This window comes from Anthonomus grandis, chromosome 7 (genome assembly GCF_022605725.1).
Source record: "Anthonomus grandis grandis chromosome 7, icAntGran1.3, whole genome shotgun sequence".
Classification (NCBI taxonomy): Eukaryota; Metazoa; Arthropoda; class Insecta; order Coleoptera; family Curculionidae; genus Anthonomus; species Anthonomus grandis.
Genome location: NC_065552.1, coordinates 12,590,983 through 12,611,458, shown reverse-complemented (window position 1 = coordinate 12,611,458; position 20,476 = coordinate 12,590,983). Strand labels below are relative to the sequence as shown.

General features: G+C 31.0%; 1 protein-coding gene across 1 annotated transcript; it reads left to right on the top strand.

Annotated features, from left to right (window-relative positions):
* The first annotated feature begins 8,265 nt into the window (after nucleotides 1-8,265).
* LOC126738803 (putative E3 ubiquitin-protein ligase UBR7) lies at nucleotides 8,266-20,474 on the top strand. The gene is made up of 4 exons (XM_050444241.1): nucleotides 8,266-8,661; nucleotides 13,752-14,151; nucleotides 16,021-16,232; nucleotides 20,030-20,474. Exons 1-4 carry the CDS (start codon nucleotides 8,407-8,409, stop codon nucleotides 20,384-20,386), a joined length of 1,224 nt encoding a protein of 407 aa, XP_050300198.1. The 5' UTR covers nucleotides 8,266-8,406; the 3' UTR covers nucleotides 20,387-20,474.
* Nucleotides 20,475-20,476: the final 2 nt, after the last annotated feature.

Below are 20,476 nucleotides of genomic sequence, written 5' to 3'. Positions count from 1 at the left end.
AGCTTAGTTTGACAAATGACATATTGATTAACTACGTAATCATGCTCCAGATTCAGCCTGAATCCACATTGATACGTAATTACGGATCCGTTGGGACCACGTGATTGCTATCGGCCAATAAGAGACCCAAAAGGTTTGACGTACCTACGTGAAGGTAGAGATGGGATTTTTAGTTCATTTACGAAATTTACGTGAACTAGTTCACTCGGTATCGTTCATAATCCAGAATAGTTTATTGAACTAGTTCACTAGTTCACAGTAGTTCACGTTTACTTTTATAGTAGAATAACTAGAATGTACAATTTTAACCGAGATTTTAACCTTCTAAAAATTATTCGAATGAGGAAAACATGATAAAATACATAGTTTTCAGACTTTTAGACGTTTAATTCGTCAATTGAAATAAATTTAAACAACTGAATAAATAAACTTAATTCAATTAAAAAAGGACAAATAAAACGGTTTTTATTTATCCAAAAAGTGATAACAACTGAATGAAATTTTTATTAAAACAACTTAAAAGGCTTTTTAAATTTTAAGACAAAAAAATAAAGTTTTTTCAAAACTTAATTATGAGTCATAGTTGTTTGAACAAGTTGGTATTCAAACACATGAATAACTAACCTAAGTAATAACTAATATTAAAACTACTAAAGATTGCTGTTAAGAAATAAAATTTGGGAAACTTTTTTAGATTTCAGCTGTGCACGTTTTTCTTTTAAGGCTTGTCCTGCTTTTGAAAAAATACGTTCGCACGGAACTGATGTTGCAGGAATACATAGTCGACTTTTCATAAATCAATAAATCGTGGGATATACATGGCGACGTTCATACCACCACTTTAATGGGTCTTCCTTTCGGTTGAGAAGGGGTTCGCCTAAATATCTGTCGAATTCGATAATAACGGCCGAAGTTAGATTTTTTTCCGGTGCCAATTTTTCAACAGTTTCATCAAACATGGACCACATGGATGATTTTTTTTCTGATGGAGTTGTTGAAGGTGCTTCCTGATTTTCTATGGGTTGAAGTACATTTTTAGAGGAATAAATATGAGGCAATTTTTTTCGAAGATTCGATCGATTTTTTTCGCATATTTTCTTTCATCTTTAAATCCAAATTTTTTAAACCGAGGATTTAAAACGGTTGACTCGGCTAATATGTCCATGTCTTTAATATTTCCAACTCTTTAAAAAAAAATTTCGCGGAAAACGTGAAGTATCGCCCTAAGTTCTGGCTCTATATCTTCCTGCCTGTAAAAGGTTTGGATATGCTAATACATTGCATAAAAAAGAACTAGATTTTTTGAAATAGTAACGTTTTTCTCAGCACCGATTTCTTGAAAAATTCGCAATATGTTTGTCAACTTTTCTAACATAGCCCAATCTGTGGTGGAAACTGTATTTAATTCTGCGTTTACAAGGGTTAAAGTGGAAATCAGGGCATTTTTTATAGTAATCCTTTCTACCATATCTAGAGTGGAATTCCACCGGGTTATGACGTCTTGCTTTAATTTAAGTTCAGGAAGCCCCATTTGCTTCTGAAGTTCTTTTAGCTTTGCTAACGCCGAAAAACTTTGTTTGAAAAACGTTACTATCACCTTAATTTTATTTAAAAGGTCTGAAATTTCCTTCAAATCATTTTGGACTAGAAGGTTAATTGAATGAGCAAAACAACCTTTGGACTTCCACCCACCATTTCTCACAGCCGCCAGAATATTTGCTGCATTGTCAACAACGCAGACAATTTTATTATCTATTTGAAATTATCCAAATTTTGATCTTAATAATTCTTTTAGGTTTTTGGCGGTATACCTTTCATTATACTGGAAACAATCAACTAAATGTGATTTGACGGTTAATAAGCAATTTTCTTTTAATAAATAATGTGCTGTTAGTGCAGTAAAATTATCATTATTTATTGAAGTCCAGGAGTCTGTAGTTACACTTACATATTCGACGGAAATAAGTTGTGCTTCAATTTTTTCTTTAATTTTTTCATAAGTTTCTGACATAAGACTCTCGCTTATTGTTTTTCGGCTAGGTATCAGCCTTGTATCCAGGAACAGCAAGTTCCATTAATTTGATAAATTCCGGATCTTCCACCATACTAAAAGGGTAGTTTTTTTGGCAATCATCGTTAATAACTAAAAATCCAGTTTTTTGCTTTTAGAAAGAGGTATCGGCTTTGTACTTCGCGTAAAAAAGTTTGGCGTAAATAAAATATTTATTATTTCTAGACATTTTCGCTAACTATTTGCTTACACATTTACCGATTTCATTTTTTTTGGTACCGTTGAATAGAGAATTTATATACGCTCCTTACTATGATGTATCACACGATGGGGGTTCCCATTTGACATATTAAAGTGAAGTTAGCTGGAGGTGAGGAGGTGATTGACAGAACTTCAGTAAATGCATAATTAAACGTCCCCCTGTATATCTAATTTGACGTGTTTTTTTTTTTTTTTAAGAAAGTTATTAAGCACTGTATACAATTATAAACTTTTCATTTCACTGTACACTTCCACGGGCTTAACAAAAGAAAAAAAAGTCAAATATACTCTCACTAGTCACTGATAATAATTAAACATTAAACTGAAATCTATAAACTGGACAAAATTGAAAACAAAACCTTTAAACATCGGGGAACCACCAAAACAAACCAAGCTAATAGCTGAAATGAACCGAATACGAAAGATCGGCCAAAATGCAAAATGAGTCATTTGATTTTACGTTTAGTCGGTCTTGGTTCTGCTTCTAGATCCTTGTCACATCGATCGCGGTCGCCTATCTAGTTCGCAGTGAACGAGCCTTTAAGGTTGTTGCGAACTAGTTTATCTCGTTCACTACGGAGAGTAGTTTATTCGAACTAGTTCGTTCGTGAACTACACATCTCTACGTGAAGGAAAACACGGACAGAAGTTGGTTAATTCGAACTTCATTCCGTATTTTTGGTTCGTTGTACTAATTGTTTTTTATTGTTATTTTTGAATTTTTACCAATTTTTTTTACTAGTTGTTATTTTGCACCATTCTTTTTAGAATGTTACTATCGCCTTAATTTTATTTAAAAGGTCTGAAATTTCCTTTAAACCATTTTGAACTAGAAGGTTAATTGAATGAGCAAAACAACCTTTGGACTTCCACCCACCATTTCTCACAGTCGCCAGAATATTTGCTGCATTGTCAACAACGCAGACAATTTTATTATCTATTTGAAATTATTCAAATTTTGATCTTAATAATTCTTTTAGGTTTTTGGCGGTATACCTTTCAATATACTGGAAACAATCAACTAAATGTGATTTGACGGTTAATAAGCAATTTTCTTTTAATAAATAATGTGCTGTTAGTGCAGTAAAATTATCATTATTTATTGAAGTCCAGGAGTCTGTAGTTACACTTACATATTCAACGGAAATAAGTTGTGCTTCAATTTTTTCTTTAATTTTTTCATAACTTTTTGACATAAGACTCTCGCTTATTGTTTTTCGGCTAGGTACCTTGTATCCAGGAACAGCAAGTTCCATTAATTTGATAAATTCCGGATCTTCCACCATACTAAAAGGGTAGTTTTTTTTGCAATCATCCTTAATAACTAAAAATCCAGTTTTTTGCTTTTAGAAAGAGGTATCGGCTTTGTACTTCGCGTAAAAAAGTTTGGCGTAAATAAAATATTTATTATTTCTAGACATTTTCGCTAACTATTTGCTTACACATTTACCGATTTCATTTTTTTTGGTACCGTTGAATAGAGAATTTATATACGCTCCTTACTATGATGTATCACACGATGGGGGTTCCCATTTGACATATTAAAGTGAGGTTAGCTGGAGGTGAGGAGGTGATTGACAGAACTTCAGTAAATGCATAATTAAACGTCCCCTGTATATCTAATTTGACGTGTTTTTTTTTTTTTAAGAAAGTTATTAAGCACTGTATACAATTATAAACTTTTCATTTCACTGTACACTTCCACGGGCTTAACAAAAGAAAAAAAAGTCAAATATACTCTCACTAGTCACTGATAATAATTAAACATTAAACTGAAATCTATAAACTGGACAAAATTGAAAACATAACCTTTAAACATCGGGGAACCATCAAAAGAAACCAAGCTAATAGCTGAAATGAACCGAATACGAAAGATCGGCCAAAATGCAAAATGAGTCATTTGATTTTACGTTCAGTCGGTCTTGGTTCTGCTTCTAGATCCTTGTCACATCGATCGCGATCGCCTATCTAGTTTGCAGTGAACAAGCCTTTAAGGTTGTTGCGAACTAGTTTATCTCGTTCACTACGGAGAGTAGTTTATTCGAACTAGTTCGTTCGTGAACTACATATCTCAACGTGAAGGAAAACACGGACAGAAGTTGGTTAATTCGAACTTCATTCCGTATTTTTGGTTCGTTGTACTAATTGTTTTTTATTGTTATTTTTGAATTTTTACCAATTTTTTTTACTAGTTGTTATTTTGCACCATTCTTTTTAGAATGTAGAGTTTGGGTTCAACACCAAAAACTCGAGTAAAAACGTAACGTCGGATAACGTAAATACAGATACGTGACGCTGTCAAACCTATTCCTGATTTTAACCCATTCACTAGAGACAAGCGTATTTGTAAAATGACGTTACGTTTTTACTCGAGTTTGTTTTCAGTTTTAACCTCCCACAATTCCTTCAACCTATTTTTATACCTTGATTATAAAGGGGTTCTCAGATCCCATAGGGGCCATTAAAGTTAAAAGTTAAAGTTAAAATATTGTTCTCATTGGCGCAAAGCTCGAAGGTAAAACTCTGGTTCTCCTCCATATATACTAGGAAACCTTGGTGTTCCAAATACTTTTGGCACTGACTATTAATTAAAAAGCCGCAATAGATAAAGTCGAAATTATACCCATTTGTAGTTACGTCATCCAGGTGAGTAAAAAACGTATGGCGTAGATATTTTTGCCAATCAATATTAGGTTAGAAACTTTACCATCGCCTTCAGAAATTAATAGTCTACTATGTATTTTTATACAACAGAAATTAACAAATGATTTATTTTAGCAGCATATTATTATATTTTTATATTCGTGTATATACTTTCATTCCCAAAAAATTTTAAAAAATCTTGTAGTATTTATTGTATTATTAACAAATAACAAATATTATTATAATTAATCATAAATAATGGGATATAAACAAGTCCGAAACGGAATTGCACTTCAAATTGAGAATGCGATAGAGCGAGCCGCAGATGCAACAAAATTGAGCACAACAACGATCGCAAATATAAAGAAGAATGGGATAAAATCAGATCAGAATTACGCTGCTCATATATTTTCCAAGCAGAAGACCGCAAAAACCAAATCTACAACATATTTGAAAAGTAGAATTCGGCACGAGCAGTAGACGTAACAAAACCGAGTTTACAAAAATTGTGAATAATGGTATAAAATTATTTTAACTTACTGGGAAAAATTTAAATACTGATAATTTAATTTACTTGTTCATGAAAAAAAAATGCTGCTTGAAGAAATATATTTACACATTAAAATGAAAATACCATTCCAAAAAATAAAACATACAAACTCAAAAAAACACGCCATATTGCATTACCAAGTTAATGAAATTGCAACGATATGATTGAATACTTAAACGACGATCATAAAATAAAATTTGCTAGAACAAAAAAAGCTTAATCAATCTCGTCAGTATTGTCAGAGTCAGAACTGAAATCAGATATATTGTCTTCGTCATCGTCGTCTTCGTCAGTCGTAATCACAAGTGGCAGAATGTCATAGGCATCACACACTTGTATTGCCAAGCCTTTTCAATTACCTTTTCTGTATGAAAAATATATTTTTGCCAATGATCTATAGAAATTTCGTTTATTACCCTTTCCCATGTAGTCAGAACTTCTGAAGGTGACCCCTTAAAATTAGAAATATATTGATCATATTTTCGTTTATATTCCGACCATACCATTTCAATTGCATTAAACTGGCAATGATATGGTGGCAGTCGCAAAATTTTTTGTCCAAAAAGTTTAACATATTCATCAAGGAAGTACTTTTTTTCACTAGGGCAGTTTCTGCGTGCAATACTCCATATTTTATCTTTCATGGCTTTTTCTGAAAGCCAATATTCTTTTTCTTCAACCATTCGGTCAGTCTCTGCTTTGTCCAAGATTTCCTCGGGATTTCTTCTACTAAACCAGAATGGCTTGCATTGTCCATGATTATAAATGACTTTGGGGGAGGATTTGGAACCAGCTGAGTTTTAAACCAGTTTTCGAAGTTTTTCCTGTTCATATTGTCATGATAATCTCCTGTCTTTAATCCACTCTTGAATATTAAATTTGCACCCTTGATGAAGCCATCTTTGGTTCCGGCGTGGACCACGATATAACGATGACCTTAAAAATAAAAGATAATTCAATTCTCTTCTTTTAGAAACCATTCTTCCAGAACATAAATTTAATATAATTAATAAGTAATGTTCCATGCACATACGAGTAGTGTATGGAGTTAAATTCCCTCATATTGTCTTAGAGCGAAATTATATGAAACTATGAAACAGATGAAATTATGAAGTTAGAGGGCTCTTATAAGGGCAATAGTTTTTATTCAAAAAAAAATCTAAAAAGATAACCAGATAATTTTTAGCTTCACTGTTTTTCCTTGAATCCGTGTGCTTGGTGTCATCTTGCTAGCTACTACGAAATGATCCCTTGCTAAAAATCCACGTCTCGTCAATGAAAACTGGAGTAAAACCTTCCGGACCTACATTTCTATTTTTGATATACTTCCTTAAAAAATTGATTCTTTTATGAACAATATGTGGCAAGTCCATCAAATATTTTCTGTTATTTGATTTTTTCCACTTGAAGCCTATACTATTGACCCATCTTCTTAAGGAGTCAATGGAAAACTCAAAATATTCAATTTCTTCCCCGAACTTTTCTCTTATTGTTGCCAATATTACATATTCTTTTCTGGCGTACATAGAATAAATTGTGTCCCGAATTCTATGTTTCAAATATATTGTTATTTTGGTTTTTCCTGTCTTTTGCTTGGAAGATATACGGGCTGCGTAATCCTGATCTGATTTTATCCCATTCTTCTTTATATTTGCGATCGTTGTTGTGCTCAATTTTGTTGCATCTGCGGCTCGCTCTATCACATTCTCAATTTGAAGTGCAATTCCGTTTCGGACTTGTTCCTTTTCCAGTTGAAAAAAAGCCAATATATTTAAAATCATCAGCTGCGATTGTTCATTATACCTATTATATCTTTTTTAGGCATTATCTAATACTTTTCGAAATAACTTTGAAGAACAAGTTGACAAACCAATATTTTTGATTGACAGTGACGGATATTTTACATAACCTAGTATATAAAAGATGAATAATCATCAGACACCAATTTTTTTCAAAAGTTTGTTGTCGCCGCTGTTTGGAATATGCTAAACAAAGATAAACTAAAATGACGTCATTACAAATGGGTATAATTTCGACTTTAATTTTGCAATGACATTTAATTGAATAATTCAAGATTCGCTTATCAAAATTTTTTAAAACTTTGCACGAGGGTTTGCCAGATTCGTCTCTTCAAAAAGTAATCTTATATTTTTTCTGTAAAATGTACAGGGAAGCCAATAATTGACCCCCTTAAAATTTACACGGGATTTCCTATGTTCCGCTCGGCGACGCATCACCCGGTATAATGAACGTGAATGTAAATATTTTTCCTCATCCTGTGGTATGTATGAGTTTCAATCCACATTCGAGACTTAAATTAAGCAAAATTTTAGTTGTTGCTAAATATTGGTAAATCCACAGACAGGCAAATAAACGTATTGTCTTAGATGACGCGCTTAGTACCTGCTTCAGTACTAAGCAGGTCATCTAGTTTATATGTAACCTTCGGGACATATATAAAGGATTTTTTGAGACCGAGACTTGGAGTTTATATTTCTCTACTTACGTAGGTCTCGTTGTGAAAATTAAATTAATTGAAAAGTCAAATGTTACAGAAATGAAAAAGGCTCTAACTCCAAAAATTCCCAAAGGATCGAGATCAGACTTTTTTACATAAATAATAAATATCTAAACCGATTTCAGATTGTTGCAAATCTCTACAATAAATTGGTTGCTGGTAACCGATATATGCTGCGTTCTAGATATTGGTTGCTGGATATCGATCGGACGCTAACCTCACATACATACCGGATTGACAGTTTTGACACTTCACCGGCTTGTTTTTCTTTCATTGTCAAAAATTGCGTATTTTTTGGCGGTCTTTTGTCATTTAATTTTTGTCAAGGTTCATTAATAAATCGCCTTATAGAAATATAAGCAACAATTTAACGTTTCTCTTGAAAATTTATAGTAGTTTTAAATCCGCTTTAGCTTACACAAAATGTCTAACAGTTCTGAGAAACCTGGGGAAGACCAAGAACCGACCGACGAGACAACTGAGGAACCAAATCAAGAAGTTGACCAAGGAGTAGACTATGAAACTGAGCAGCTTCAAAACCAAGACTCTCGGGAAATGGATGAGTCTGACACTGAAGTTCTTACCCTAAATGATGTTCTAGAATTAGAAGATCAGCTGATGGAAAACACAACTGCTGTACTAGGTGCTGCTAATGATAAAAAGTGTTCATATGAGGAGGTATTTCAATACTTTATTACTTTGATCCTTAATATAGGTCAAGTTGTGGATCAATTTAAAAAATCTCTAAGATAGATTGATTTATGAAGTGGTTAGCCAAAAATTTTAATTACTAACAAATTATCACAGATAAAGGACTTTCAGTTCACTAATCACTAAAACTACCTGCTTGTTTTTATTGTTAACAAAACACAGATTGGCTGGCCTCTAATAAATACACTATTTTTTTCTTTCATGTTAAGCACATCAACTATTGAAAAAATTAAGTTTCACCAGTAAATATTAATTATAGATGTTACTGAGGGAATTTTTACTAGTTCACACTTGTAAATCAATGATTGCCGCTACTAGGTAGGCTTTTATCAAATAATAATGCCAAAACCTTAATAATGCTGCAAGGATATTAAGCTTCTGACATAAATAAACATGTCTATATATACAGCTCAATGCTGTTTCCATACATGTCAAACTTACTTTCATTAAAACCTATAATTAGTTGTGTTAGGTGTGTAGGGTGTTCAGTCTTCTTCTCACTGTCATAAACCACAAAACTGATTAAAATGTCATAAAATGCTGACTTTTAAATACCCATAAAATAATTAATGCTTAGAAAATATTACACTATTTTTAGCGATAGAGACCAGAGAACTCTTCTTTTCAACTTCAAGTTAAAAAGAAGAACTAATTTTAGAAGGAAAGAGTAGAATAATTTAAATTTTCAGATGCTAACTTTGTTCAATAATGAGTTGATTTTTTTGAGAGTGCGTAATTTAAAATTACTCTGTGTTTTGGATTAAAAATGATTTTGTAGCATGCTATCCAAATCTAGCAAGGCACAGAATTACTTTTTAAGGATTTTTTATTAATGTATTTTCTAACTACTCTACTACCATAACCAATAGATGGATTCATTAAATTATGATTTGTCCATGATTCAATTATTAATGCTTAAGTCTATTTTTAAGAGCTTTTGTATTTTACATAGTTTTGTTCTAAACAGAATGATATTTGTTTTTCATCCTGTCAAAACCAGCATTTAATTATATCAAAGAATTCTTTCTCTTTAGCTGTTAATTTTTCTGATATTTTACTAGCAATTGCCAAGCCAATAGCCAAAAGCATGCTAATAATTGTTGTTTATTTGTTAGCATGTATTTTTTGTTAAAATATTAAATCCAATATTTTTATCAATTAAATAGTAAAATGGAATTTCTATTATGGAAGTAAAAACACATGGAATAACAAAAATTTATTAAAAATGTATTATATATATTTGCAATATTTTGCATTTCTTCCTTAGGTAATCCGTCTAATTTCAATGTATTATTAGCTTAGTGGCCACTTTGTACACAATTAAATAAGTAGAACAATCATATTGCCACTTAAAAACTCTTTTTGACGGTTGTTGTATCACAGAATGAAAATATCAGTAGAACTAAAAAGTGTCCAAATAAATATTTTTAAACTGCTTTCATGAATAAATAGGCACATATATTCAACTGACTGTTGAACTAAAAGCAGAGTCCCAAATTAGAGGAAAATCTAAATTCATTGGTTAAGGTATTAAATCATTGAGATAAAACAGTAAGACTGCTAGCATGATTTTGTATCACATGATATATAAAACGAAAAATTTATGTCGATTTCAATCGGTCATTAATATTAATTCTAGTTCTTTTTGGTTTTCCAATGAATTATATAACTCAGATAGTGTTGTTGTTTGTTATGGACACTGCTAGTTATGAAGCCAAACAATTTATTATTTTGACAAATTATTCCAAAAAACACATCTTTTACAAATAATGAAGCCTTTTAAAATTAATGTGTATTTTGATATATTTACAATAAAAAATTAATAATAAACTGGGGAAATTCTTTATTTAAATATTTTGAAAAAGTTCCAAGATTCAAACAAGATATCTATATATTCAAACAATTGAAATGAAAGGCTCAATGCTGCTTCCATAAATGTAAAAGTTACTTTCATTAAATCTTGCCCAGTGGTTTTTGTTCAATATTAAATGGACTTAACAACAACCTTCATAATTAGTTGTGTTCAGTGTATAGGGTGTTAAGACTTCTTCTCACTGTCTGGGCAGAAATGCCAAATCCTGAATAAGTAATGTCTTGTGATATGAATAGGTATGAAAGATTTTGGCAGAAATCTGTTGATAATATTCTCTGCTTCTTTTGTGTGTTTCTTTTGATTGTCTGATTTTGGTGCCCTAACAACACAACATCTTAGACACATATTTTTGAAATAATTTTTAACTTTTAAATCAATCTTCTGCTTTGATTATCATATTTAAATTCAAATAATTATTTGGCATCTTATCTATTTTATTTCAGTGTAAGCATTCATGTCCTCTACTTAGGCGTAACTTTTTTTAGTTATATAAGATTTTTTTGTAAAAAAAAAGGTTTGCAGGCAATAAATAATCATGAATTTCTTCAAAAAGTTTTTAATACAAATTGGAGTACAGTTTCTAGAGCAGACAAAACTTTTTTAGTGGATTGTATTCTTATTTTAGCAACCATATAAGTTTCTTAAATTATTTATAAGATCCAGCTCTGTTAAAAAATCTATTCCTAATTCCAGACTTAAAGCATTTAATTTATCCAATATTCTTTATCTGGTCTGGTAAGGATGTAAATAGTTTTACACATGCATAATGAGTTGATTTTTCTGAGAGTACGTAATTTAAAATTACTCTGTGTTTTGGATTGAAAATGATTTTGTAGCACTCTATCCAAATCTCGCAAGACACAGAATTGTTAAGGATTTTTTATCAATGTATTTTCTAACTACTCTATTACCATAACCAATAGATGGATTCATTAAATTATGATTTGTCCATGATTTAATTATTAATGCTTAAGTCTATTTTCAAGAGCTTCTGTATGTTACATAGTTTTGTTCTAAACAGATTGATATTTGTTTTTCATCCTGTCAAAACCAGCATCTAATCATATCAAAGAATTCTCTTCTTTCTCTTTAGCTGTTAATTTTTCTGATATTTTACTAGCAATAATAATTTTCGTATCTAAAGCATATTTGATGATCTTCTGGCTAAATGAATTGACTAGATGACTCAGATCATTGATAAATATTTTAAAGAGTCCATCCCTCTCTCTCACTACTTAATGAAATGTTATTGGCATAGGGACTTTATTTTTGTCAATTTTTACCTGTTTTTGCCAAGCCATTTGCGCCAATATTATAGTAAGTGGTAGTAATAATTGATGTTTATTTGTTAGCTTAGTGTTTTTTGTTAAAGTATTGGAAGTACTATTGGATCTAATATTTTTATCAACACCTGGAATAACAAAAATAAATTAAAAATGTATTATATATTTGCAGTATTTTGCTTAGGTCTGAAATCTTCCTTAGGTAATCCTTCTAATTTGAATGTATTATTAGTTTGACTTTATTAGATTTTTCATCACTACAATTATTACCAGCATTATGAGATATGATGAAAACAACAATAATAATTGTATTGAAATGTCACGATTTATTTTGACATTTTAACAATATTAAAATATGAGTTCTATTTTAGTGGCCACTTTGTACACAATAAAATCAGTAGAACTATCATGTTGCCACTTAAAAAATCTTTTTGACCATTGTATTACAGAATGAAAATGTCAGTAGAACTAAAAAGTGTCCAATTAAGTTCATTCTCCAAATAAGTATTGTAAACTGAAAAGCATTTATAAACCGCTTTTATGAATAGGTACATAGATTCAACTAGCTGTTGAACTGAAAGCAGAGTCCCAAATTAGAGGAAAATCACAATTCAATGGTTAAGGTATCTTCTACAAATAATGAAGCCTTTTAAAATTAATATCTTTTTTGATATATTTACAATAAAAAATTAATACTTTACTTTTGTATATTAATAGGGTGCTATAAAATTAAAAAAATACAAGGTTTGGTAAATTTTAGCATTAAAGTGGGGAAATTCTTTATTTAAATATTTTGAAGAAGTTCTAACATTCAAACAAGATGAGGGTACTATTATCTATTTATAGATCTATAGCACTTCTGCTAACATTGACAAACATTACAAAGCTTGTAATTTTCCTTCATTTCCATAATCATTACAAGCTTTGTAATGTTTATCAGTTGGATGCTTTAAGCAGTACCTTTGACAAATAAATCATGAAATATTATATTGGTGGAGGAAAACTTTAATAAAAAAAAGCTTTTTTCTGATAACACCACTTTGCATTGGCATTATATGGAATCCAAGTTCTTCATAGTAAGTTCAATGAGATGTGAAGTAATAAAACTTTGTTGTTTGTTCATCAATGTTTTAATGGATTCCCATTTATTGTATGACATTAATTGTGGGGTAAATGCTCTGAATACTTATTTTTGACTTTTGATGAAAGCAACTTCAAAACGATGAGTGTAATATTGGATGTAGCAAATATGTTGACTAGGAAATGGACAGGAAATCATCTTGCCTGATAAAAGCTAAAAATGATTTTAATAAAGAATTAACTTTTAAAATACAATTCCCAATATCTTTCTTGAGCTTCAAGTTCAAGATCAAGTTTTAATTCTTTCAAGAAGAAAGTAAAAGCTATTAAAGAAAGAAAATGAAAATACACTATAAAAGTAAAGATGAGTAGATGAGTATTGCCTTCATATCTAATTGGGTGCATTAACTTATATGTGTTAACTTAAATGTAGGAAAATAATTTAAATATATTTCGTTTCTGTTAACGTTTTTGAGGGGTTTTTAATATTTGTTTCTATAATTACTTACTACAGTTACTTTTTAATAAACGTGAATAAGATTTCGTTAACTTTGATGTATGTATACGTCTTATGCTTCCTCTAGTGAGAAGAAGCTCAACGTCATATTTTGAACCCTACAATACATACAGTTTTATAAATGTTCATTAACCCATTTTATTAATAAATATGAGTACTAATGTATATATTTTTTCTTTAATTAACTAATTTACTATTTTAACCAATCAACTATTATATTTTGCTGTTGAGTCCAGTTTCAAAGTCTTTTTTCTGATGACCCTATTATTATTCTAAACACAAAAATTAACAAATACATTTTTAGGGGTATCTTAAACGGCAGGCCTTGTACTCTTGCCTTACGTGCATTCCTGAAGCCAAAGACGACCCGGACAAAGCTGGTGGTGTCTGCTTGGCTTGTTGCTACCATTGTCATGAAGGCCATGATCTTATCGAGCTCTACACAAAGCGGAATTTCAGATGTGACTGTGGCAACAGCAAATTTGCAGAATCTGAAAATAAATGTGTCCTAAACAATGAAAAAACTGACATGAATGAATTGAATGTTTACAATCAGAATTTTGCGGGAACCTATTGTGTTTGTCATCGGCCATTTCCCGACCCAGAGGATCCGATTCCTGATGAAATGATTCAGTGCATAATTTGTGAGGATTGGTACCATTCAAGGCATTTGGGTATAGAAGTTCCATCTGACAATTTTGCAGGTAAGATGAGAGGGAAGAAGTTATTTTCACCTATTTTTACAACTTTGTTTGAGTTCTCTTTGTTGATTTTTTGGTTAAAGAAGGAAAAGGTTGAGTCATTTCAATGTTTTGGTGAATTGTTACGTTCGCAAAAACTTGTGCCGCACTATGGAAAAAAGGCGATTTAAGCCGATCTTTTCACAAGTAAATACCGATATTGTCATAACATCCTATCAAGGGACAACCGTCGTCATAAACGTAGAATAATAAAAACTTATTAAGTTTTGATATTAACTTACATCTCTAATACATATGAAATATTTAATTTCCATAAAAATGATTTTTATAAGATAAGTATCTTTACTCTAATGAAGTACGTTAAAAAAAGGCATAAACAGTTCATAAACGGTAATATTGTTTATAAAGTATGATCTATTAATAATAAATATTTATCATGTAAATATTTTTTGACGACGTCACTGGTAAAGATTACTTGTGTCAGTGGAATCAACTATGCGATTGAGCGGCGTTGCGATAATCTTACCTTTTTCTCTTTTGAATGTTGATCTCTTTATAGTGTATCTCATCATCTGTTATTAAAGAAAATGTTTCATATTTTATTAAAGAGGTAAAGTAGTATTGTTTTGTGCCTATCGAAATAAGTGAAAAATTTTTATGATATTATAAAGTGTTTTTTTGCCATTTCTACATAAGCATTTGGTATCATTGCATTAGAAATGTTGCAAACAAACAAACTGCCCATAGTTCCACAAAAATGCTAATTCTTTCAATGTTCTAAGACCTAATTTGTATTTATTTTGTCGGTATTTTAGGTAATTCAATGTATGAGAATATATAATATAAATATATTCCAAATAAAAATTGTCAACTTCTATTTCTTATTTCGCTTCACTCTTATGCCTCTACTTTTTAAAAACATTTACATATTCTGTTCCTAGGAAAATCTACATTATTACCTATTTATACAGATTGTTTCATTTAGGGTGGAGAGATATCATATCTCGCCAATGTAATAATCCAAGAGCTTTGGTTAAAATTTCTGTTTATAAAAATGGCAGCTTGAAATTGCTAGGAATAGTTTTGTGTCTAACTCTGCCACTAAGCATAATAGCTATGATTAAGAAAAAAAGACGCCTTTTAAAAAAATCCCCAATAAAGTTACAAAAGAATATTACGTCGACAATTTTATTATAAGTCTTTCATATTTTTTGGTTTGATACTTTTTGATATATAATGTCAACTTATGACAGAAGGGATGGGGCAGAAAGTCTAGTGTTCTAAGTATTTATAATCTTGGCTTAGTTCAACAGAATTCGATAAATTTCGTTTCATATAAAAAAAGAGGCCTTGGTATTTAAAAGGAAATAGTGGTAACATGGATGGATGCGTTGACAATTGTTTTTATTAAAGGCGAAAGGATTTACAAAGGAATTCACGAAGACATGCATATACGATAGTAAGCTTGACTACTGACACTGCTTACCTCGACGTTCTTCAACTAATTTTTTTTTAAATCGCTTGTTTTCAAGAACACCCAACACAAAACAAATACAAATTTAAATTTATGAATGCGTATTTTCGCATTAAAACAATTTAGTTATATGTATATTTTTTACACTATTACCGCTTTTACAGTTAATTTCTTCAATAATTACTGTTTTCTTTTAACTCCGAAACTGATAAAGATCGAAAGAATAGAATTGAATCTTTCATATTTTTACTAACCGATTTTTATCCCAAAGCCCGTATATAGCCTTTGTTGGGATCTCCACTTTTTATAAAACACCTTGTAACAAACGTTGATAAACTAAGCAAAATATTGCTATCAGAAACATCCATTGCTTATGAAATTATTTTCCGTCCTTTTAGAAATGACTTGTGAGCAGTGTATTACAAAACATGAGTTTTTACTTCATTATGATGGACTTACTATGAACAGAGTGATCAAATCAAAGGAAGATAGTGAAGTAGATATAACAACAAATGAAGAAACTCAACTAAAATCTGGTGGCAATAAGCCTGCTGACTGTAAGAAACCAAAGGAAAAATCTGCAAGAGTTGCCGCAAAGTTCTGGGCTGATGTAAGTGTACAATTATTATTTTACATACCATATTTTGATGAACATTGATGTTTGACAGGGGTTGAACTAAAATTTAACACAGAATGTGTGAATTTTACATTTTATTAATATTTGGAAGTTCTTAATAATAATGACGACGTTATTTTCTAGCAGTAACAACAAACATGTTCTACGCGTATAGTCCGTTGATTTTTTGACCGCAATAAAACCCTTATTATCTGTTGGGTCATTAAAAGACCCAAAATTATCATATTTGGGGTCAGAGCCGGACTGGAAATTTAATATTTACCTGCATTGCAAAATATTACGTAGGTCCGAATTTAAACTTGTGATGTTAGGTGTATAAGTATTATACCTATCCTATCTTTCCCCTATCTTTATACCTTTATGTCTGAGGGTATCTACCTAGCCTCTAAAATAAATAAGAAGAAATTGAGTGTGATAATTTAGTTATAATTAAGCTCTTTACGTGTTTAACTTAAGTGTCTATTTTTGTAAGCAACTGATTTAAACAAGTTATTTTTTGTGGTACTATAGCGCAAAAATGTAGCAACCATAGGCGGTTAGTGATAGTGGGCCATCCTGTAGTAACACCTTTCACATTCAAGTTCCGATGCTAAAGAAATAATAAACAATGTTTACCAATCTTTACTATCAAAAAAATTTTAACTCTGGCGAGGCTACAGCTTAGACGTGTGCTTTGACAAAAACGCAGTTAAGGATATAATACAGATATAATAGGGAAATCCGCAATTTCCAGGAGAAAGCGATGCGACTCTGGTTCCTTGAAATGTGTGGATGAGTGATTTAAATCTATTAAAAAGAAAAATTTATCAGATGTATGAAGAACTGTGGTTACCTAAGAAACAGACTAATTAAAGACGAAACAAATATTTCTTAAGGCATATCTAGCTTAAAAAACATTTTGTTTAAAATGGGTTTTAAGTATTAGACTATTAAAAAACGCCAAACAATAATTAAGTTTCAACGATTACAGAAAGGGCGTGATAAATATTTAATGGCTGTAAGACAATATAGGGATGAAAATCGATCAAAAAATAGTGTGGATGAGGCTTGTTACCATAGTCGTCAAGTAGTCAAGTTACCTTGTTCTAATAGTAATAAAGAAAAAACTCAAAATTTTATGGTATATAATAACATATATTTTGAAGAGACATACAAAATAAACAGCTTTTAAAATAAATAAAGATTATGTGTGTGATAAACTCGCAATGGAAAATGGGCATTCAGTGTTGCGTCTACCTCCATATTATTGTGTTTTTAATCCCATTGAACTTATATGGCATCAAGTAAATTCGAATATTCGAAGAAATAATACTTTTCCAACATTAAATGCATCTGTAGTAGAATTAATAAAAAGTATATAAATAATTTTACAACCGATAGTTAGAAAAACTTAATACAACATGTTTTAAAGGTAGAAAATTCTTACGCGTCTATAAATACCAATGTTCAGTCCTTAATAATAAAGTTTAGACAATGCTAGTGACAATAAAACAGAATTAAATTTAGAATGAGGTAGAATAAGTTTTTAAACAGCGTTTGAATTTATAAGAAATTATTGTATTTTGTATTGTATATTATGCTCCTATTTTATTATTAATTTTATTTACCCTTATATATAATTTTATAAATAAATAATTTTTAACTATCTGGTTTTAATAGTTTTGCCTTACCCTGGAGAAGAAAATAAGCAATATTATTAAAATAACAATATCTAAATGTGTGTATTTTTGTATTTATTAATCCTTTTTAATAAAATACTATTCTTTAATTAATTAATACACTTAGAAATAGTTAATAGTTACACTTAGAATAATTTTAAAGCCGACCCTGTTCCCTTTATCACTTCTTAAAAACGTTGGGCCTTGCACAATGGGGCTTAATGGTCTAATTAATTTATCGTAGTAGGAGTCAACGTATATCTTTAAGTATACTAATACCTAAACTATTGCTAGAAAAATGCTGAAGATGCGGTGTTCACCTATGAATAGTAAACTCTAAAAAAAATAAATCTTAAATAAGCAATAGTTTAAAAATCAAATCGTACACTATAGTATAAATAGATATAAGACAGATAGATAGATAGATATTCACTTAATTATTTATACAGGGTGTCCCGTAATTAATTGGACATAGGTTAATGTAGGATACCTGACATGAAAATAAACCGTTTAAGCTCAATATCACTTAGCAAAATGTTATTGGTTTTCGTTCTACAGGGTGTTAAAACTAATTTTTTACCAAATATTTATTGAAATATTTTGGAATCCACTGGATAGATTAACCTAAAATCTGGCATTCTCTTATTATTTGGGATGAGGAACACGAATATGATATCTATTTTCCCATTACCACTAGATGGCGCCACATACAACAACATTGATTGATTAAAATGTTCATAACTTTTTTAACCTACCTGTACGCACATTTGCGAGTAAAAATAATAAAACAGCATTTAATTCTAGTCAAAAAAAGTATACTTCTTTGATATCCAAACTCCATAATCCGACACATTATTTTCGAAATAAACGCATTTTTGTATTAGGTTGCGTATGAACAAATTATTATCGGAGTTTTATAAAATAGGCTTTGCCTAGGATGGACACATCATAACTACGACCTGTCAAGGTGAAATATTAATAAGTAAGTCTTTAATTTGGCTAAAGCTCGTGTTCTTGTTGTGTTATTTCGCTTAAAAATGCCGCGTCACAATGATTTTTCTAATGCTTAGATGCGGGATATGGTATGGTATTCCTGCAAGACTCCAATTCAGTCAATTTTTAAGAGAGCGCCAATTGAATGATGAAAACAAATGAAAAATTTTATTTACGGATGAAGCCACGTTCACAAGGAGAGGTGTTTTAAATTGGCGTAAAAATCATATCTATTCGATGGAAAATCCTCATGCTTTCCAAGAACACCATTTTCAACATGAGTTTTCAATAAATATTTGGTGTGGTATCTTTGGGGATTGTATTGTGGGATCGTTTGAATTGCCAGCTAAGCTTAATGGAGAACGTTATCTAAATTTCTTGAGGAATGGTCTACCCATTCTTCTAGAAGATGTACCCCTACATTTAAGACGTGACAGTTGGTACATGCACGATGGTGCACCGGCACATTATTCACTGCAAGTCAGAAATTACTTGGATGAAATGTATCCTCATAAATGGATTGGTAGAGGTAGTGCATATCCGTGGCCTGCGCGTAGTCCCGATCTTTATCCCTTAGATTTTTATTTCTGGGGCTACTTGAAATCACTTGTGTATAAAAATAAAATAAATAACCGTCAGGAATTGTGGAAGGAGTCAATACCATCAGGGCCCAAGAAGAATCATTGTTTGGAGACAGGCAAAATTTAAATAAAAGAATTAGACAATGTGTCCTAGTGGATGCTGAACATTTTGAACAATTATTATAATCATCGTTGTTAGTTAAATTTTAGATTAAGTGTTCATACGCAATCTAATAAAAAAAATGCGCTTTATTTTCCTGTCAGGTATCCTACATTAACCTATGTCCAATTAATTACGGGACACCCTGTATATCCATTATCTTTTAATCTTAGTAATATGTATCATTTATTAATCGACTATCAGATTAAAACTACTGCTAATTTTAACTACCGTTTACTCCCTTTCACTCAAAAGAAATATCTTTAATTTTTTTAATTGATTACCTTACTCGAAAGTTTCCCTGTATAATTTTTCACTTTTATAATAAAATTGGAAATGTTGATTTTCTATTTCCAACATTACTTTTATTTCTCTCAGGTGACCTGGAGAAAAGAGCTTTGCACATGCGACGATTGTTTACGCATGTACGAAGCGGAAGAAGTCGCATTCCTACTCGACTACGAAGATCCGGTCCACCTCTACGAAGAACGAAGCAAAGCGAAAGCGCTTGCCGCCGCTGAGGACCAAAATAAGAAACTCATGAATTCGGTAGACAGAGTTCAATTGGTTGAAACGATCTTGGCATACAATGATCTCAAAGCCAATTTGGGAGAATATTTGAAGAAATTCGCCGAAAACAAGAAGGTGGTTCGTGCCGAAGATATTAAAGAGTTCTTTGCGGGAATGAAGTCCAGGAAGAAGCAGAAGGTTGAAATACCTCATAATTGTCATTAAGTCAGTCGTTTGCATGGATTTTTATCAAGGTATAATCATATTATGTATTGTAATCTCATTTTTTATGTAATAAAATTATGCTATACAACT

What these genes read in the sequence shown, in the direction of transcription:
- LOC126738803 (XM_050444241.1), top strand. Translation starts at nt 8,407, where the DNA reads ATGTCTAACAGTTCTGAGAAACCTGGGGAAGACCAAGAACCGACCGAC. An exon ending in TCCATCTGACAATTTTGCAG is followed by an intron (nt 14,152 to 16,020) that starts GTAAGATGAGAG and finishes CCGTCCTTTTAG; the next exon opens with AAATGACTTGTGAGCAGTGT. An exon ending in CCGCAAAGTTCTGGGCTGAT is followed by an intron (nt 16,233 to 20,029) that starts GTAAGTGTACAA and finishes TATTTCTCTCAG; the next exon opens with GTGACCTGGAGAAAAGAGCT.